The 17225-nt window shown below is 45.0% G+C and overlaps 1 protein-coding gene across 1 annotated transcript in view; it reads right to left on the minus strand.

Moving 5' to 3' along the window:
• Nucleotides 1–105: 105 nt before the first annotated feature.
• LOC311020119 (coagulation factor IX) overlaps nt 106–17225 on the minus strand; it is a 35964-nt gene continuing 18844 nt past the window's right edge. Inside the window, exons 5-10 of the mRNA XM_084019984.1 lie at nt 10705–10839; nt 2478–2776; nt 1241–1355; nt 967–1163; nt 777–902; nt 106–518 (exon numbers count right to left, since the gene is read on the minus strand). Of these exons, the coding sequence (XP_083876110.1) occupies nt 276–518; nt 777–902; nt 967–1163; nt 1241–1355; nt 2478–2776; nt 10705–10839 (1115 nt within the window). The 3' untranslated portion in view covers nt 106–275. The remainder of the gene's footprint in view (nt 519–776; nt 903–966; nt 1164–1240; nt 1356–2477; nt 2777–10704; nt 10840–17225) is intronic.

The raw sequence follows: 17225 nt of genomic DNA on the forward strand, positions 1-17225 counted from the left end.
TTAAAATGTGCAAATAGCTGCACGGAGAACCTACGTAAAAATGTGTTGGACAAAATGTTAGAACACAAACTTTAACTTGTTAAAATGAAAAATAGAAGCAGAAAGCACAGATGGAGCAGCTGTTTAATTTGAGGAACACATATTCATAGTGAAACACCACGAACTGATGCTTTGTCTATGTTGACCAATTAAAGTGTTTCTCTGACTCCTTTTGCTTTTATCTTGAAAACCAAGAAAATAATTTTGGTCGGGTCTGTTTTGTTTTTTTTTTTGTCTCAGCTCTCGGTACTGTTGAGGTCCGGTCTCTCCATAGTGTCGTGGATCCAGTTCAGGAAGTTCCCCAGTCGGGTATAAACCCCATACTTCCCCATGGCAGCACATTTCTCTCCCCAGCTGACCACCCCTGTCAGAAACCAGATCCCTCTGTAGTTCACTACAAACGGTCCCCCACTGTCTCCGCTGCAGGCGTCGATGCCGACATCTAGGTAACCGGCACAGAACATGTTGTCTGTGATCACCTGCAGTACCGACACATGCGTCGAGTTAGAGACAACATCAAGGACATCTACACATGCTGATCCCAAAATATGTCAACTATTTTTAGGCAAAATAACAAAAAATAGCATTTAGTATTTTCTGATTAAAGGCATTGCAGAGAAAAAATACTTTTAAACTTTATAGAAGAAAAATGTATAGAAGATATATTAAAATAACAAGTTGTGTGTACAGTGTAAACAGTGTGCACATTGTGTATAGCCTGGTCTGGATCTGCTCACCTGTTCTGTGGAGGCGGTGCAGTCTTGGTAGCTGACCACCGGTAGCGTCACCTTCCTGAGGAAGCGAGAGGACCTACCCTGATAGTGAGTGAGCCCCCAACCTGTCACAACGCCCCGGTTGTCCTTCTGAAAACACAAACTGTCAGCTCTCATCTCAGATCTGTAAAGTGAGTATTGTGTATGAAGTTACCTGCAGCAGGTATCTGGATAGGTTGGGGTCAGGGAGGCAGGCGGGGATGGCGGTGGGATTCTTGGTGACAGGCCAGGCGAGGTACAGCAGAGCGATGTCGCTGTCAAAGGTGAAGGAGTGGAAGTGAGGATGGACGAAGACCTTCTGAACCTTTATCACCTGCTCACCTGGATCAGGACGCCGTTTATCATAATCACCTGGTCGAGGACATGATTCAAGTATTAACATGAAGGTATGACCCCGAACATTCATATGGACTCAGACATGTGGTCACCTATAGTAACGTGATCCGCAGTCTCCTCGAGGCAGTGAGCAGCAGAGACCACCCAACGATCAGAAACCAGAGTCCCTCCACAGAAACCATAACCATCAGACCTGCGGAGCAAGACCTAAACACACACACACACACGTTGATGTCTAAAGCTGAAGCTTCATCACTACCAGAGACACTCAACAAGTTCTTGCTGAGCACTGACCTCAGTGCAAGGACCTATTGTATTTCGAATATGGATAGCTATTGTATATCTTTTTCTTCTGTAAAAATTTTTGCAGGTGCATCAGGTCTGGTGAAGCATTTTTTATTTAAGTACTCTAATAGTAAAAAAAATCCCTTGCTAGCGCCACATTTAGCATTTTCGGCCAGCCCCCAACACTGTAACTGGGACCACTAAAGTCCGCCTACCAAAGATTTTCCGCCATTTGGGATTTTTTTAAAAACACGTTTTATGAACTCCTCCTACACCATTCGATTCTTACCAAATTGTCTGTGAGTCATTACCAGACCAAGCTGATGAAAAGTTATTAAAGGTTTTGTAGAATAATGTGGGTTCAGAAGATATTACCCAGTGAACATCAAAAGGGCGTGACTCTGGGGATCGATACCCATAACTCCATAACCGTAGCACAACAGTTTTCGGGGATGTATTTTATCGAACTTCTCCTACACCGCCTCAATGATTATCAAAAGGTTGCGCAAACGTTAAAGGACGTAGCTGGGCCGGCGCCCTTAATTTTGGTCCGGTCACAAAACAAGATGTTGTTGTCTGATCTGCTCCAAACTTCACGTTTGATAAGAGTCACACCCTGAACACGTCTGCATGCCAATAGTGAGGGACAGTCGGAACATCACCTACTGGCGACAGGAAGTAGCATGTTTATCAGATTCACCTCAAACCTGGTCAGCAGGTACTAAAAATGTCAATGATAAAGTTATCAAAAGGTCTTGCAAACGTCGAAGGGCGTGGCCAATGTGTGGCATTTTCGCCAGTATACAGGAAGTTGTTGTATGTTCAGGATACAAAGTCCGATCTGCTCCAAACGTTTGATAAGAGTCCCACCCTGAACATGTCTGCATGCCAATATTGACTCATGCCACGCCACCTACTTTAACTCAGTCATGATGCGTCCAAAACAAGTGAACGTTCAGCAACGAGGAAGTGGCTGCAGCACTTTAATATATTTCTACTTTAAATATATCAAATTAATACATTTAATCCAAAATGTCTCCACACCTGCCAAGGACTCCCTCCTACTTTCTCCAGGTCTCCACCCACGATACGACCGAACCCCCTCTCCTCCTCCATACTCAGCTCTGTCCCATTGTACCCTCTTTCTCCAGATGTTGAATTCACTGTCAATAGCTCCTCCTTCATCTCTGTGGAATTCAGTTTTGTCTCCCAGCTGTTGGTGCTGTTGTCATTCAGGATGGCGTCCATCTCCATGGTGACGTTGATCTGCTCAGAGTCACTCCAAAGAGAGCGACTTCGGTACAACAACGACCCTCTGTGCTGACGACCACAAGGGAATGACACTGGACAGGAATAAACCAGATCTCATGTTCAGAGTCAAACCAACATGTTAGAGGACATACATCCCACTTTGGCTGTCCAAACCCAAAGCTAAACCCAAACCATGACCAAGAGGCAGGTCTTCCCAGGGTTCTCTTCAGCATGGTAGCCAGGCTGACTGAGACACACTAACAGCTCTATTGGCTTCTTTAATGATAAAATCATAACTATTAGAGACAAAATCACTCCCATACCTGCTCTTCACCGGTAATGACCTATCCTCAAACTTAGGAATTTAGGATTTCTTCATCTTCAGTCTCTTAAACGCTATCCCAACTAGGCTGCTAAAAGACGTTCTACCATTAGTTAGCACTCCTTTACTAGATATGGTCAATCTGTCTCTATTAGCAGGCCATGTACCACAGCTACTTAGTAGTAGCTGTAATTAAATCTCTTCTCAAGAAACCCACTCTTGATCCAGAGGTTTTAGCTAACTGTGGATCAATATCTAACCATTACTCTCACTCTCTAAGATCCTTGAGGAAACAGTTGTTTGACTTCCTTCATAAATAAGTTTAGATCTTAGTGCTGCATTCAACACCATTGACCATTGCATCCTATTACCAGAGGTTGGAACATTGAATTGGCATTAAATGAAGTGCATTATGCTGGTTTGAATCCTATTTATCAAATCAATCCAAGGTTGTACATGTTAATGATGAATCCTCCATGCATGCTTAAGGCAGTGACAGAGTCCCAAAAGGTTCTGTGCTTGGGCCAATTCTTATCACCTTATATATGCTTACTTTAGGCAATATTATTAGAAAACCTTCACTGGTATGCTGATACCTGGCTAAATAAATAGTTGTAGTGAATTGACACAAGAATGTCAATAACCCCAGTCTAAATAGTATAAAAAAACGTTGAATAAATATACCAAAGTATTATTAACATGAACATAATTAAATAATTAGCAGTATTGTGATTAGCATTTTTTCAGTATTATGTGCAATAGTTACAGTATCAGTAGTATTATATGCACTAGCTACAATAGTATCATGTAAACTAGTATCAGTAGTGTTATGTGTTATGTGCAGTAGTATTATGTTCAGTAGTATTAGTAGTATTATGATCAGTAGTATCAGTAATATAATGTTTAGTACTATCGACAGTAATATGTTCAGTAGTAGCTGCAGAATTATGATTAGTAGTTTTTACGTGCACTAGTTACAGTAGTATCCGCAGCATTATGTGCACAATAGTAGCATGTTAAGTAGTATCAGTAGTGTTATGTGCAGTAGTTTCAATAGTAATATGTTCAGTAGTATCTGCAGAATTAAGAATTAAGAATTTTAGCAGTATTGTGTGCAATATTTACAGTAGTATCAGTAGTATTATTTGCATCATAATACCAAGTGGACATAGTAAATGCAGTTAATTAACAAAATGTTTTATTGATCAACAACAACAGACAATCAATGTCTTAATTGGTGAAATTGTTGAAATTCGAGTCTCGACCCACACATGGCCTCGGCCCGATTGCCTTTTTGTACATACGTCATCATGTCGTAATACGACATGCATGGCTTTATGTTGTTTTCAAGGAGCGCCGTCTCAAGTCATCACAGGGGAGAACATGACTGAAACTTTACTGACAAGTTGCGTTGCACATATTTCTAGTGTGTAGTGCGTAGCTGCGAGTGGAGCTGAGCGATTGTGCAGCGGATTTTGGACAGAGCTGAATTTTTATTATAAAAGGACCAGTCCAGTTCTGCACCGGTTCCGCTCACACCACAAGTCTGATAGCGGGGGTCGATCCGAGTTGAACATTGAGCGATGAGTGGGACGGCCTCTCGATTAAAGCCTACGTCATGTCCATTTTGCCTACCCGTGCATGAATCGTACCGTAACGAAATCCACCTCTTCGGGGAAGCATACCGTTCTTAAGTATGGAACGGAGCATCACACGAGTCAAACAATCTGGACTTTAGGCTCAATCGTGCCTGGGCGTGGTACAGTTGGCCTAGTGTGAGTGCGCCCTAACTGTGCCATGGGAGGCTGCATTTGGTGAAGCGGAAGTATTCTGACTATTCTGAAATGGCAGAGGCAGTGCAATGGGGCTAGCAAGGTGCTCCAAATGGAAATTGGGTGCAGAGGTTTTGTAGCCACATCACCAACCAGGCTGCTGAATGACTTGGGGGTTGACAGATGGCATTCTCTGCTTCTGTGGTGATACTGCATAGTATTACGTACTACACAGGGCCGGGTCAAGCCATGTGGTGCCCTAGACAAAATTATGATGTCTCACTCTTTCAACAAACATCAGACACCACAATGGTTTCAAGACAAAACATATTCTTAAAAGTCAGTTGTCAAAATACAAAGAACAATTAAATAAACGATAATTAAATAGACTCTAAATTGTCGTAGGTGTGAATGTGAGCGTGAATGGTTGTCTGTCTCTACATGTCGGCCCTGCGATAGACTGGCGTCCTGTCCAGGGTGTACCCTGCCTTCGCCCAATGACAGCTGGGATCGGCTCCAGCCCCCCACCCCCCGTGACCCTGAATTCAGGATAAGCGGTAGATAATGGATGGATGGATGGATGATAATTAAATAAAAAAAATTATAAATAAAATTACTATTGCACATCATTTGGGATAAATAATTGTAGCCTAATTGGCGAAGTTTCAGGAGCAGGACCACACCTCAACAGCGGCAATTTCCGCATCCTATAAATAACACCTGACCCTCGCCTCCGCTTCGCTCCCGCATTCTGCGCCTTCGCTTCCGTGAGAGCACGCAACTTCGCATCAAGAACGACCAACTTTGCACGAGCAAACTCGTGCGGCTCACCTCATAGCCAACTAACCTCAAGATGGACTTCGTCTCTCTATCCCCTTCCGACGACGACCTCTTCCACCGAGACCACGATTCACCAGAAGCCGACGTCACCTCCATACCCGAGACCCCGACTTCAGTGGCTCCAACGATGTCCAGGACGCCAGCGTCCCCGATGAAACCCAGCTCCGTCTCATCCATGGTCAGTATCCCGCCTGGTTCATCCCTTCTCAATATCCAAGACTATCATAGCTCGCCCGACGAATCATCCGCGTCTCCCAGCCCACCTCCTCCAGCAGCCAAGAGAGGACGGGGAAACGCGCGGACAGAACGTCGCCGGAACTCGCCTACCTCTTCACCGCCGAGGACCACTCCAGCCTCCCGCCGTCATTCCGACAAACCCGGCCGAACAACTCGCCGGTCGCAACGGCACCATGCTCCAGCCAGATCCCCCGACCAGCCTCCAGCTTCAAAAATCTCCGACTGGAAAGTAGCCACACTCCAAAAGACCTTAAAAGATAGAGGCATTCCGTTTCACAGATCCGACAATAAAGCAAAACTCTTCTCCACACTCATGGCCGCCCGCTCCGCCAACACTAGGTCGCTTCCGGGTGACGTCACCACGCACACCCCTTCCGGCAGCGACGTCGACGCTCTGTTAAAGGGACAGTACCACCAAACAACTCAGCCCAAAGGAAAAGCAACAGCAAAAACAGAGTCAGAGATCATCCGCCAGAACTAACAACCCCAGAACCGTCACCACCACTTCCCGTCATCCCCACACTCCAGAGGGGGCGCCCAGACGGATGTCAGGACCCTCCAACCTCCACTAGGTTCATCACCACCATCAGCAACCTACTACCTACTACCAGCAATCATCGCAGCCAGTTCCAGCCGGGGCTCCTGGCACCGGGATGCCAGCGCCCCCTGCTGTTTATTTCCAACCACAGCAGCTCGCGGCAGCAGGGGTACCTGGCACCGGGATGCCAGTGACTCCTGCTGCTTTCTTCCAACTACAGCAGCCTGTTCCAGCAGGGGCTGCTGGCACCGGGATGCCAGCGCCCCCCGCCGCAGTTTTTCAACAACCACCACAGCCCGCCTCTCACAATTCAATGAGGCCACCTACTGGGGCACCCTTGACAACGCAATATATACTGCCGCATCTTCGCCGCCCGCGCAGCTCTCCAATGCCCCCTTTGCGGCGGCCCATCTCACCCAGCCTCTACTTGCTCCATCCCCACCCACCATGAGCCGTATCAAAGCCGAACGAGAGCATCAGCATTCTCCCGCTTGTCGTCGGCACCGCCACCAGCACCCATATCTCCTAAACGGGTGTCATCCGCACCCTCCACCTTCCCCATCACCAAAGGCATTGATAAAAAAGGCAGACCCATCTTTCACCAAGGAGGACGTTCCATCTGCAACAACTTCAATAGCACCGGATGCTCCATGTCCCAGCTCCACGTCTGCTCCTTCCGCGGCGGGGGCCACGCCCGCCCAGCATGCCCGCACAACCCTACCTCGCCGAAACCAGGTGAGCACTTATCTACACCCATTAATATCACAGCTTTAGCAGAAGCACTTCGTAACCACCCCGATCCAGCTTTCGTTCACTTCCGATTAAAGGATTCAAAGAGGGTTTCCATCCCGAACTTTCCACACAACCATCCATTCCTTTCGACGTTAAAAACCTTCAGTCAGCTATAACCGATCCAGAATCAGTCGACCGCCTGCTGGCAATAGAAGTCAAGGAAGGCTTCATGATCGGACCATTCGTCCATCCCCCTTTTCCTAACTTTCGCATCAGCCCCCTCGGCATTGCAACCAGGAAATACTCCGGCAAGAAACGCATTATCATAGATCTTTCAGCACCCCACGGCAGTACCATCCCCAGCATCAACAGCTTGATCCCGAGTGAGGATTTTTCCCTTCACTATGCCACCATCAACCATGCCATCGCCCTCATTAAACTTGCCGGCAAAGGGTCATGGCTCTCAAAAACCGACATCACCAACGCCTTCAAAGTCCTCCCCATCCACCCCGACTTCTGGCGTTTCTTCGGTGTCCGTTGGCGCGGTGTATACTACTTCGCCGTCAGGCTCACATTCGGCTGCAAAAGCAGCCCCAAACTATTCGACACCCTGTCCGAAGCCCTTTGCTGGATCCTGTCCAACAACCACGGGATTCCTTACGTCATCCATCTCCATTTTCTTATAATTTCCCCCCCATCGTCACCACCAGCCTCCGGCCTGGTCATTTTGACTTCAGTCTTTGCCGACCTTGGAGTTCCACTGTCCGCAGAGAAAACCGAGGGCCCCTCCACATCCCTAGAGTTTCTCGGTATCACCCTCGACACAAATAAGTTCCAGGCTTCTCTCCCAGTTGAAAAGCTCAACCGAATCAGCCTCCTGATCTCCAATTTCCTTTACGCCCCGTGCTGCACCAAACATCAACTGCTGTCCCTTCTGGGCCACCTTAACTTCGCCCTACGCATCATCCCCCAAGGGCGAGCCTTCATATCCCACTTACTATCTGTCGCTTCTTCCGTTCCATCACTCTTGACCTCCATCTCCCTGGATAGCCCAAGCCGTGCTGAACTCCACCTGTACACCGATGCCGCTCCTTCAGTCGGTTTTGGGGGTTTCTACAACGGAAGATGCAACAGCGCCAATTTCCGCATCCTATAAATAACCACCTGACCCTTGCCTCCGCTTCGCTCCCGCACTCTGCGCCCCTCCCCCCCACCCCATTTTTCTCTCCCTGCTCTTCTTTCTATCCTCTCCTTCATAGGTCCATGAGGGGGTCCGTCGCCGCCCGGGAGCGGCAGCTGATTCTCCACAGAAGCCCCACAACGCTCCACATCCAGAATCAAGATCTTCGACACGTCTTTTTCGTTCAATATCAATAAAAATCCTTAAACGCATCTCGTTGACGGTGTGGTCCTTGCTAGTGAATTAACAGATTAACAGAAAACAAGACAACTGTGCAGTTTTTCATATTTGGTTCACTCTAAAATATGGACCTTATAGAGTAGCTAAAGGGAACAACTGGAACTGTAAGAACTAGTGCAAAAAAACCTGTAAAACTATAATCTTCCAAGTTCCTGGTGCATGTGCTTAAAATCTGACACGTCTGGACCTGCTACAAAGTCATCTATGGTGTCATCAAATTAGATCTGTTGAGAAACTTCTTGATTAATGCTGATTAAAGTCCATTGAGACGCTCTTGGACCATTAGAGACCTCTATGGTCCAAGAGGTAGGTTTTGATCAACTTCAATTTGGAGAAACTCCTCTTTGCTGTCACTGGGAGAGTTGCAGTGATTCTGAGGGCCACCCACATATTGGGATAAACTTCGTTCAGTTTCTTCTCTTGTAATAAAGACATAAGTTCCGGGATAGTCATGTTGGCTTTTTGCAAACCTGGATCTGCATCTCCAGTGACAGTTCCCTCCCATCCAGGTTGATTGTCCACCCCAGCTCAGGGTGCTTTGTGAGCTCTGCATCCGGCAGGTCAGGGAAGTTGACGAGCACAACGAAATTTTCTTTTACTTCTCATAAGCTCTGGAATTGTTCCTGCAGTGATGCAACAGAAACATCCACATTGAAAAAGGATATTTCCATTTTCTTCAGTTCATCAATCTCTTGCTTGTCAGGAGACTCATAGGAGAACTGTCTCTTGGTTTTTCTCAGCCTCTTTTGCTTAGGAACAGCTTCCATATTCATTTGCTCACAAATGCCTTTGGCAGATGCTTTGGCAGAAGCAAATCCAGGGTCTCTGTAGCTGACCAGAGAGGCTTCTGTTTTCATTTTTTATGATTGGGTCTATGGCATTGTCCCTCACCTCTAAAAGCACATATCTGACTTCTGCATTCTGGTCCAACCTTTACACATCTGGTATCTGACCAGGATTTTAGTGTGGCTTTTTAAGGTGGTCCATCTCTGAGTGGAGGCAGGAAACAACACAAAAAGCTTATCAGGTAACCAAAGTAGCCAGTAGCATCTGTTGAACTTTTTATCAGTAGTATTGTATGCAGTAGTTATAGTAGTATTACTATAATGTATTATGTTGAGTAATTGCGGTAGTGTTTTCTTCAGTGGTATTCGGAGTGGGGTCATCTCTATGTTCCCCGGGTCCTATGTTCCCTGGGTCCAATGATCCCCGTTTTTCCCCGCAGTTCCTTAACGGGTCCTAATAATATTTAGAAAGGGCTTATTTTTCCCTCCATAATTGCTGAATTGCATGATATAAACCTATGCCTTTGCTGCTTTAATTCAGCATTTTGTTACGGTAGATAACAGGCCATGTGATGAGCATATATCCAAATATGATGAGGTGAGATTAGGCTGTAAATTGTTTTATCTTGTATCAATCATTACAGTAGGCTCTCAGCATGGCCAGCAGGCCTACCTCGTTTGTTTTGCACTAAGCTACAGGCTAGACCTATTTCCCTATGTTCCCCAGTCTCATACAAAGTGGGGAACATAGGACCCGGAGAACATAGGTACACTCCCTTGGGAGTATTATGTTCAGTAGTGTTATGTTCGGTAGGTACAGTATTATTAAGTTAGTATCAGTAATGTTAATGCAGTAATTCACAAATCATCAGTATTATGTGCAGTAGTTTTAGTAATATTATGTTCAGTAGTTATAGTAGTATCAGTAGTATTATGTGCAGTATATAACACATACTATGTTCAGTAGTGACAGCAGTCTCAGCAGTTTTATGTTCAGTAGTTTTATTTTCAGTAGTTGCAGTAGTATCCGTATCAGTAACTAGTAGTATCAGTAATGTTATATGCAGTAGTTAAAGAAGCATCAGTAGTATTACGTATCATTTGTGTTATGTTAAGTAATATAAGTAGTATTATGTACAGTGGTATCAATAATATTATGTGCAGGATTTTCTAGTCAGTAGTATAACGTTTCTGTGTAGTGGTATCAGTAATATTATTTCCAGTAATATTATTTTAAGTAGTATTATGCTCAGTAACATGAATTGTATAATGTTGAGCAAGATCATCTGTAAACTGCTCAGAAGTTATTAGTAGGATGTTGTATCAGCAGTATAGTATGAGTTATAGTAGTAACATAAGTTCTCTGCATGTTACCGGTCCGGGTGCAGCTGCGTCCGTCAGACTCCAGTTTGAATCCATCAGCACAGCCACACTGAACTCCGGCTCCACCCAGCAGGTCTCCGCAGTACTGCATACAGCCACCGTTATTATAGCGACACTCCAACATCACTGCACACAAGATTTGCCATGGTAACCTACAATGCAAGACTCTCTAGATCGTCACTGATTTAAGTCAGTGTTACCAACTCATCAGTAAGGAAAGTAACCATTGGCTGTAGGAGTCGCCAAATGACAGCTTTCATTTGGAGAAAAAGTCAGTCAATTTGTCGCTATTCGCTTTTTTCAAAAAGAGTCGCTAGAGGGGACAAATTCGCAAAATTGGCGACACTGATTTAAGTTGCGTCTCATCAAAAGTCTGTGTTTCACAGAAAAACATGATAAAAACAGCAACATTAAATAATTGCATCACATGCATTTACACATGTAAATTAATCTCTGTATATTAACGCTGTCATCCCAGTTCTCAGAGCACTGGCGGAGCCATCTACTGGATTCTGTTTGCCAACTGAACATTTGCACAGGTGTAGCCAGTCAACTAGAACATGCCAACCTAATTATGTGTACACGCCACCGTATATAATGCAGAGCATACAGCTGTCTGCCATCTTACGCGCTCTTCAACGAGCGGTGAATGAGTAACAGGGCCCATTGCTAGAGGGCTCCACCTGGGCTAAGAGAACTGGGGTTACAATATTGTAACTTTTCATTCTTATTTACACAAACTCCACTCCCTATGGGACTCTATGGGTACAGTGGGTGGACCCTGCCACAACACTGAGAGAAGTAGGGGGCACCATCATACCCACGTAATTTGATAGAGCCATGACTTAACCCTGCAGGGGTTCTCGTCCACCCCAAGGGGTGGATAGTCCAGGTAGAACCAGATGGAGAACCAGGGCAGATGGTGCTGCGGTGTCGGTTGGTGAAACAATTTCCACTATCCCAAACCAGGACCAAATGCTTCACCACTTCAGGGTGAAGCCTTTGCTCGTCTGATCATAGTCCTCTCAACATGAGGTTGGCACTCAATATTGCAGGCTATTCACCATCTGCACCAAGGCAGTGGACTGAACCCTCCTCAACATCACATGCTTCCCTGAAAATGACATGAAAAGTCGGATTTTCGTCCCTGTAAACGCCCGGAAATCTCCCTAATTTACGGGAGTTAACGACAATTTACAGGCTGCGAACGCCGCGTTCGTCTGTGCCGAAAATTGTCGAAAACGAACCACAGCGAAGGCTCTAATTAGCATATGAATAGCAGCGAAACCGCGCCTGGCCAGAGATGGCTTGAATATCCTCACTCAGGATTGGATGAAACCACTAGTTTTAAACAAGTATAATCGCTCGTGATTGGTTGGCAGATCTGGTCATTATAAATGTAAAGCCAACCCACGTTGGCAGATCTGTCACTATTGGTCAACCTGATGAGTCATTATAAATGTAAACCCCACCCCCGTTGGCAGATGTGTTACTATTGGTCACACTGGGTCTTTTAAACAAGAATAATCACTAGTGGTTGGTTAGCAGATCTATCACTGTATATATATTAGGGCTGTCAACGTTAACGCGTTAATAACTCGTTAACGCAACATCCTCTTAACGCCGTTAATTTTTTTAACGCGCGATTAACGCTCGGTATTAAAAAAAACAAAAAACAAAACGCATTGTATGTTTTATGGCCGTCGGTGGCACCTGTAGTCCTGATCCAGAGGGAAGGTGCGTGTCCACAGGCAGCGGTGTTTCCCCGCGTCCCATTCATTGTCTATGTGAAAAGCCGTGCAATGCATTCTGGTAGCGTCGCGGCGAATGTCGAGAGACGGCGCGCGAGTTGGCCGCTCTTCATTTGCCTAAAGTATAAATCGAATCTACTTTATGCTAATCAGAGGCGCCAGGCTCGACTCGCCGCCTCGGGAACGCTCGCGAACGCTCGCAAAAATCTGTTGTTTGAAGGAGAGCGCCTGTCAATCATCCTCTAGTGGCAGCCCACCAAGCGTGCAATACTGGGAAGCAAAAAGACTGCCGGATGGTTCAGTCGATAAGACCAAAGTCATCTGCGCGTACTGTGGATATGAAATGAGCTACCATAGAAGTACGTCCAGTCTGAGATATCACTTGCAAGCCAATGCACTTATATCCTACCCCCAAAAATACAAGTAAATACTAGTATTTTAAACGTGTGATTAATCGTGATTAATCACAACCTGTTATTGTGATTAACTCGATTAAATTTTTGAATCGTTTGACAGCACTAATATATATATATATATATATATATACATATATATATATATATATACATATTTATTTATTTATATATTTATAACTATAAATATGAATGACTTTATTGAGGAAAGGAAAAATTGCCAGGAGGAAGTATTCAAAGAAAGAGCTTTATTGACAACACAACACACAACTGTACAAATTTGCCCACACAACAAACAAATTAACCTGTCGACATTCTGTCCAAATTTGGTCAATTTTACAGCCGCCTGCTGTGTGTGGCCCTGTACTTGGGATTCTTCTCTAATCGCGACTGTAGAGAGGATGGAGGTCGCACAATCCATCCAGACACCCCGCCAACGACACCGTCCTCCTCATCAGACATCATGTCTGTGGTGGCGCACTTCCAACGGTCCACCTCATCGCCAGCAAGCACACTCCGTCTCGCTTCCAGCAGCTGTAAAACAATCAATAAAGACAATCAGTACTGCGCGATGCACTGCGCATGGACACAACACATCTATTAATGCACCTGAAAAATAGGTTTAGGTAGGTTTGGTCACATTGACCAAAAACGGATCTAATAAATCTAATAAGTCTTACCCTCTTTCTCCTGGAACGACTCCGAGCTGACGTCTTCACAGCTTCCGCCTGCGATGTGAGATCAGGCTGTGTGTGTCTGAAGCTCCTGCGTACCGTTTCATAGTACGTCTTACAAAAAGAAAAAAATTAAATGAGTGGTATGAATAAGAAAACTTAAGTCACAGTAAAATTAAAACAAGGAAGAAGAAAACAGTAAAAGTTACTTACACACAATGGCGTCACTATCAGCGTCATAGAAATCCGGACTTGCGGAAAAGCTCTGAGCAAGTAAGCGGTCACAGCTTCGTTATGAGGCGAGGTTCGTCTGTGAAAACAAAATGAACAGTTAAGATCGGTATCCACTGTTAACGCATCTATTTCCTTATACAGCAGAATGAAAGCATATTCTTTAAATTTTACCCTTGCTCCGGTTCGTAGCGCCTACAATTCGTCTCCGAGTTGTGAAGACGGCGTACTGCTTCCTGTAAAAGACCAACAACATACACTTAACAAAGCAACTTAACGTTACACTGGTTCCTCTCTCTTGTTCTTTTACAAGGCTACTATGCTACTTTTAGCTTGGACTATTAGCTTTTAAGCTACTTTTAGCTTGGGCTTGCTTTGCTAATTTTAGCTTAGCTAGCAGTCACCGAACATATTCTTACCGCAATCTTGGGATTGTTCACCCGTCTTCTCTTCTTCGAGTTAACGTTAGTCTCTTCCACACACTGTTTCGTCTCCAAAGCAGCCAACCTGGAGTTTATTGCGGCGAACTGCTCATTCACATCGGCAGCAAGCACAGCGAGCTGACGAGACAGGCCACTGATAGCATTCAGCAGTTTCTTCTTGCCGGTCTGCGGACTGGCTGAAAGTGGTTGATCGCGTCCATGCAGAGGGGTTGAAGGGGAGCTGAATGCGAGACGCCGTCCAGCCATTATAGATCACGAAACCAACCCAGTTAAAACACAGAAAATGGAGTGAAAGTTCTGAGTACAGGTATAAAAACATGCCCGTCTTGCCCATGACCTCGCACGTGATTGGACAAGATGCCGACCTCGCACGTGATTGGACGAGGTCCCCGTGACCTCGTACGTGCTCGTCCAATCACATGCGAGGTCATTGTTACACGGAAGAACTCGCGAGACGAGATCTATGATATAAACAGACGGATTTCATCTGGATTTACAGGATTTACAGCAGATCAGTGGAAAAACTGGACAACCATTTACTCACTGTTTTGTCTGAAGGGGCTTATCAACAACAGACACTATGACATGTGGTTTGACTTTGTGCAGGCTTGTATCATACTCTGCTCCAGAGTCATATCTATCAATAGACTGGAACTAGCAGATGGATACCTGCAGACATTTATCTCAAAATTTGTCGAACTGTTTGGCCCATTGCACTGCACCCCCAACATGCATCTGCATCTTCATTTGAAAGAGTGCATGTTGGATTACGGACCTGTTTATTCTTCGGTGTTTTTCATTTGAGCGTTTTAATGGAATACTGGGAAAGTTTAATAACAACAATAGGGCAATTGAAGTCCAGATTATGAGGCAGTTTCAGCAGAGCCAACAGCTTCATATGCCATGGAAATGTGAATATGGTGCTGAATTTGCCAGTATTTTAGGAAGACAAATGGTTGGGACTTTGTCATGCAATGACACAGCTGATATGCTTTATGTGAAGCACAGTGTGTTGGTGTCAGCAGAAAGACTTCTCTTAGAAAACTGTACAGTGGTGCCTTTGTCTCCATTCCACCAGACAATCTTGGATGAGCCTGACAGACATGCAATGTTGACAATGTATCATCAAATGTACCCTTGTGTCACTGACGTTGACTGTTTTGCCATGACATGCAAACGGGTAACATATCTGAATGTAACTTACTCAATTGATGGGTCTAGAGCAGAAAGGTCAGCATATGTATATGCTAAGTGGTGTGGAAACACTAATAGTTTTGAGGACCCCATCCTTGACCCTCTAGCAGAACTACGACCAGCCGTTATAAAGCAGTTTATAGTTGTTAATGTTGTGTCAAAAGGTACTGCATTTAAACATGTTATTGCGCAAGTTTCCTGGCTTCATCCCCATCCGGACAGACATTTTTATGGAAAGCCAATGGAAGTTTGGAGCTTGCAGGGAACAGACACGTCATACCCAGCACCATTTCTGCCTGTTGAGCGCATTGCTGGGAGATGTGTGGTTAACACATCCACTGTGCATTTAAGCAAGACCAAAGAAAGGGTCACTGTAGTCATGCCACTATGCACAGTGGTTGAGCTCTAGGAGACTGTGATGTTGTTTGCATGAATGTACATTTTACCTTTGTGGCAAAGCCTGATTAAAAGTAATTGTTGAAGCAAATTGTTTTGTGTATCTTTGAATGAAGATGAAATGAAGTTATATCTTTGAATGAAGATGAAATGAAGTTAACACCTTTCAGAAAAATGTCACCTGGGGTAAAACTCCCCCTGCTACCCTGATTTGCATTTGTATAGCTCACAGCATTTTCATTTACATGTTAAAGCTTCCCCTAGGATTACGGGGAGGGGGGTCATGGGGGGACAACTGCCAAGCAAGGCCCACGTCAATTCCCGGCAATTTACGTCAGTTTTCGGTGTTTCCTGCAAATTGCCGTGTGCAGTCGTGAACCTGAACTTCCACGGCAATTTACAGGGCCGCTAACTGACGAAAATCCCACTTTTCATGCAGTGCCTCGTATCAGAAGTCTGTTGTGCTGAAAACCTAAGAACACCGCCCGTAGCTTGATTAACTCGATGTGTCCGTTCTCCGTCTGAGGCTTCATACCACAGGTGGGGGTGGTGGACCGTCCACCACCGTCAACAATCCCCACCCCATCAGGGACACATCTGTGAAAGCCATGATGTAGGAAGTAGGTTTATTATTCAAATATTTTTATTGGGTTTTGAATCGTAAACACTTACAAAACAATTAACAAGTCCCCAAACAGCAACTCCCACATATACAATAACAAAATTACAATAATAACACAAAAAAAACGTACATTGAGAAAAACAAACAAACAAAAATTTCCAGCAGGAAATTGTAAGTTAAAATAATTCAGAAATGGCTGCCATGCCTTATAAAATCTCTGGGTTGAACCCCTGACCGTGTGTTTCAACTTCTCAAGTTTCAAGTGTGCCATTACATCCTCAACCCAGCGCCTGTGTGTGGGGGGCATGTCAGACTTCCAATTACACAAAATAAGACGTCTGGCCAATAGAGATGAAAATGCAATGGTGTCTGATTGCGCACCCGACAACGTCATCCCAGCAGGGGTCACCAAATATTGCGATTTCAGGAGCCGGGCTTATCTCTCTGTCACAGATGTTAGAAAAAGTATCAAAAATTAAAGACCAAAACTGTATCAAATTTGGGCAAGCCCAGAACATATGATAGAGGGTAGCCGGAGCCTGACAGCATCGGGAGCGAGTCGGATCGACATCTGGATATATCCTGGCAAGCCTATTCCTAGATAGATGAAGCCTGTGGAGCACCTTAAACTGAAGCAAACCATGTCTGATACAAATCAAAGTTGAATGTATTCTCTTAATTGCGCTTTGCCAGGAGATGTCCGACATTTCGAATCCTAGTTCCCCCTCCCACCCTGACCTAATATGACTAAGTGACGGCGAGGCAATCATCTGGATACCCTCATACAA

The sequence above is a fragment of the Eutrigla gurnardus genome, assembly GCF_963514095.1.
Source record: "Eutrigla gurnardus genome assembly, chromosome: 10".
Lineage (NCBI taxonomy): Eukaryota > Metazoa > Chordata > Actinopteri > Perciformes > Triglidae > Eutrigla > Eutrigla gurnardus.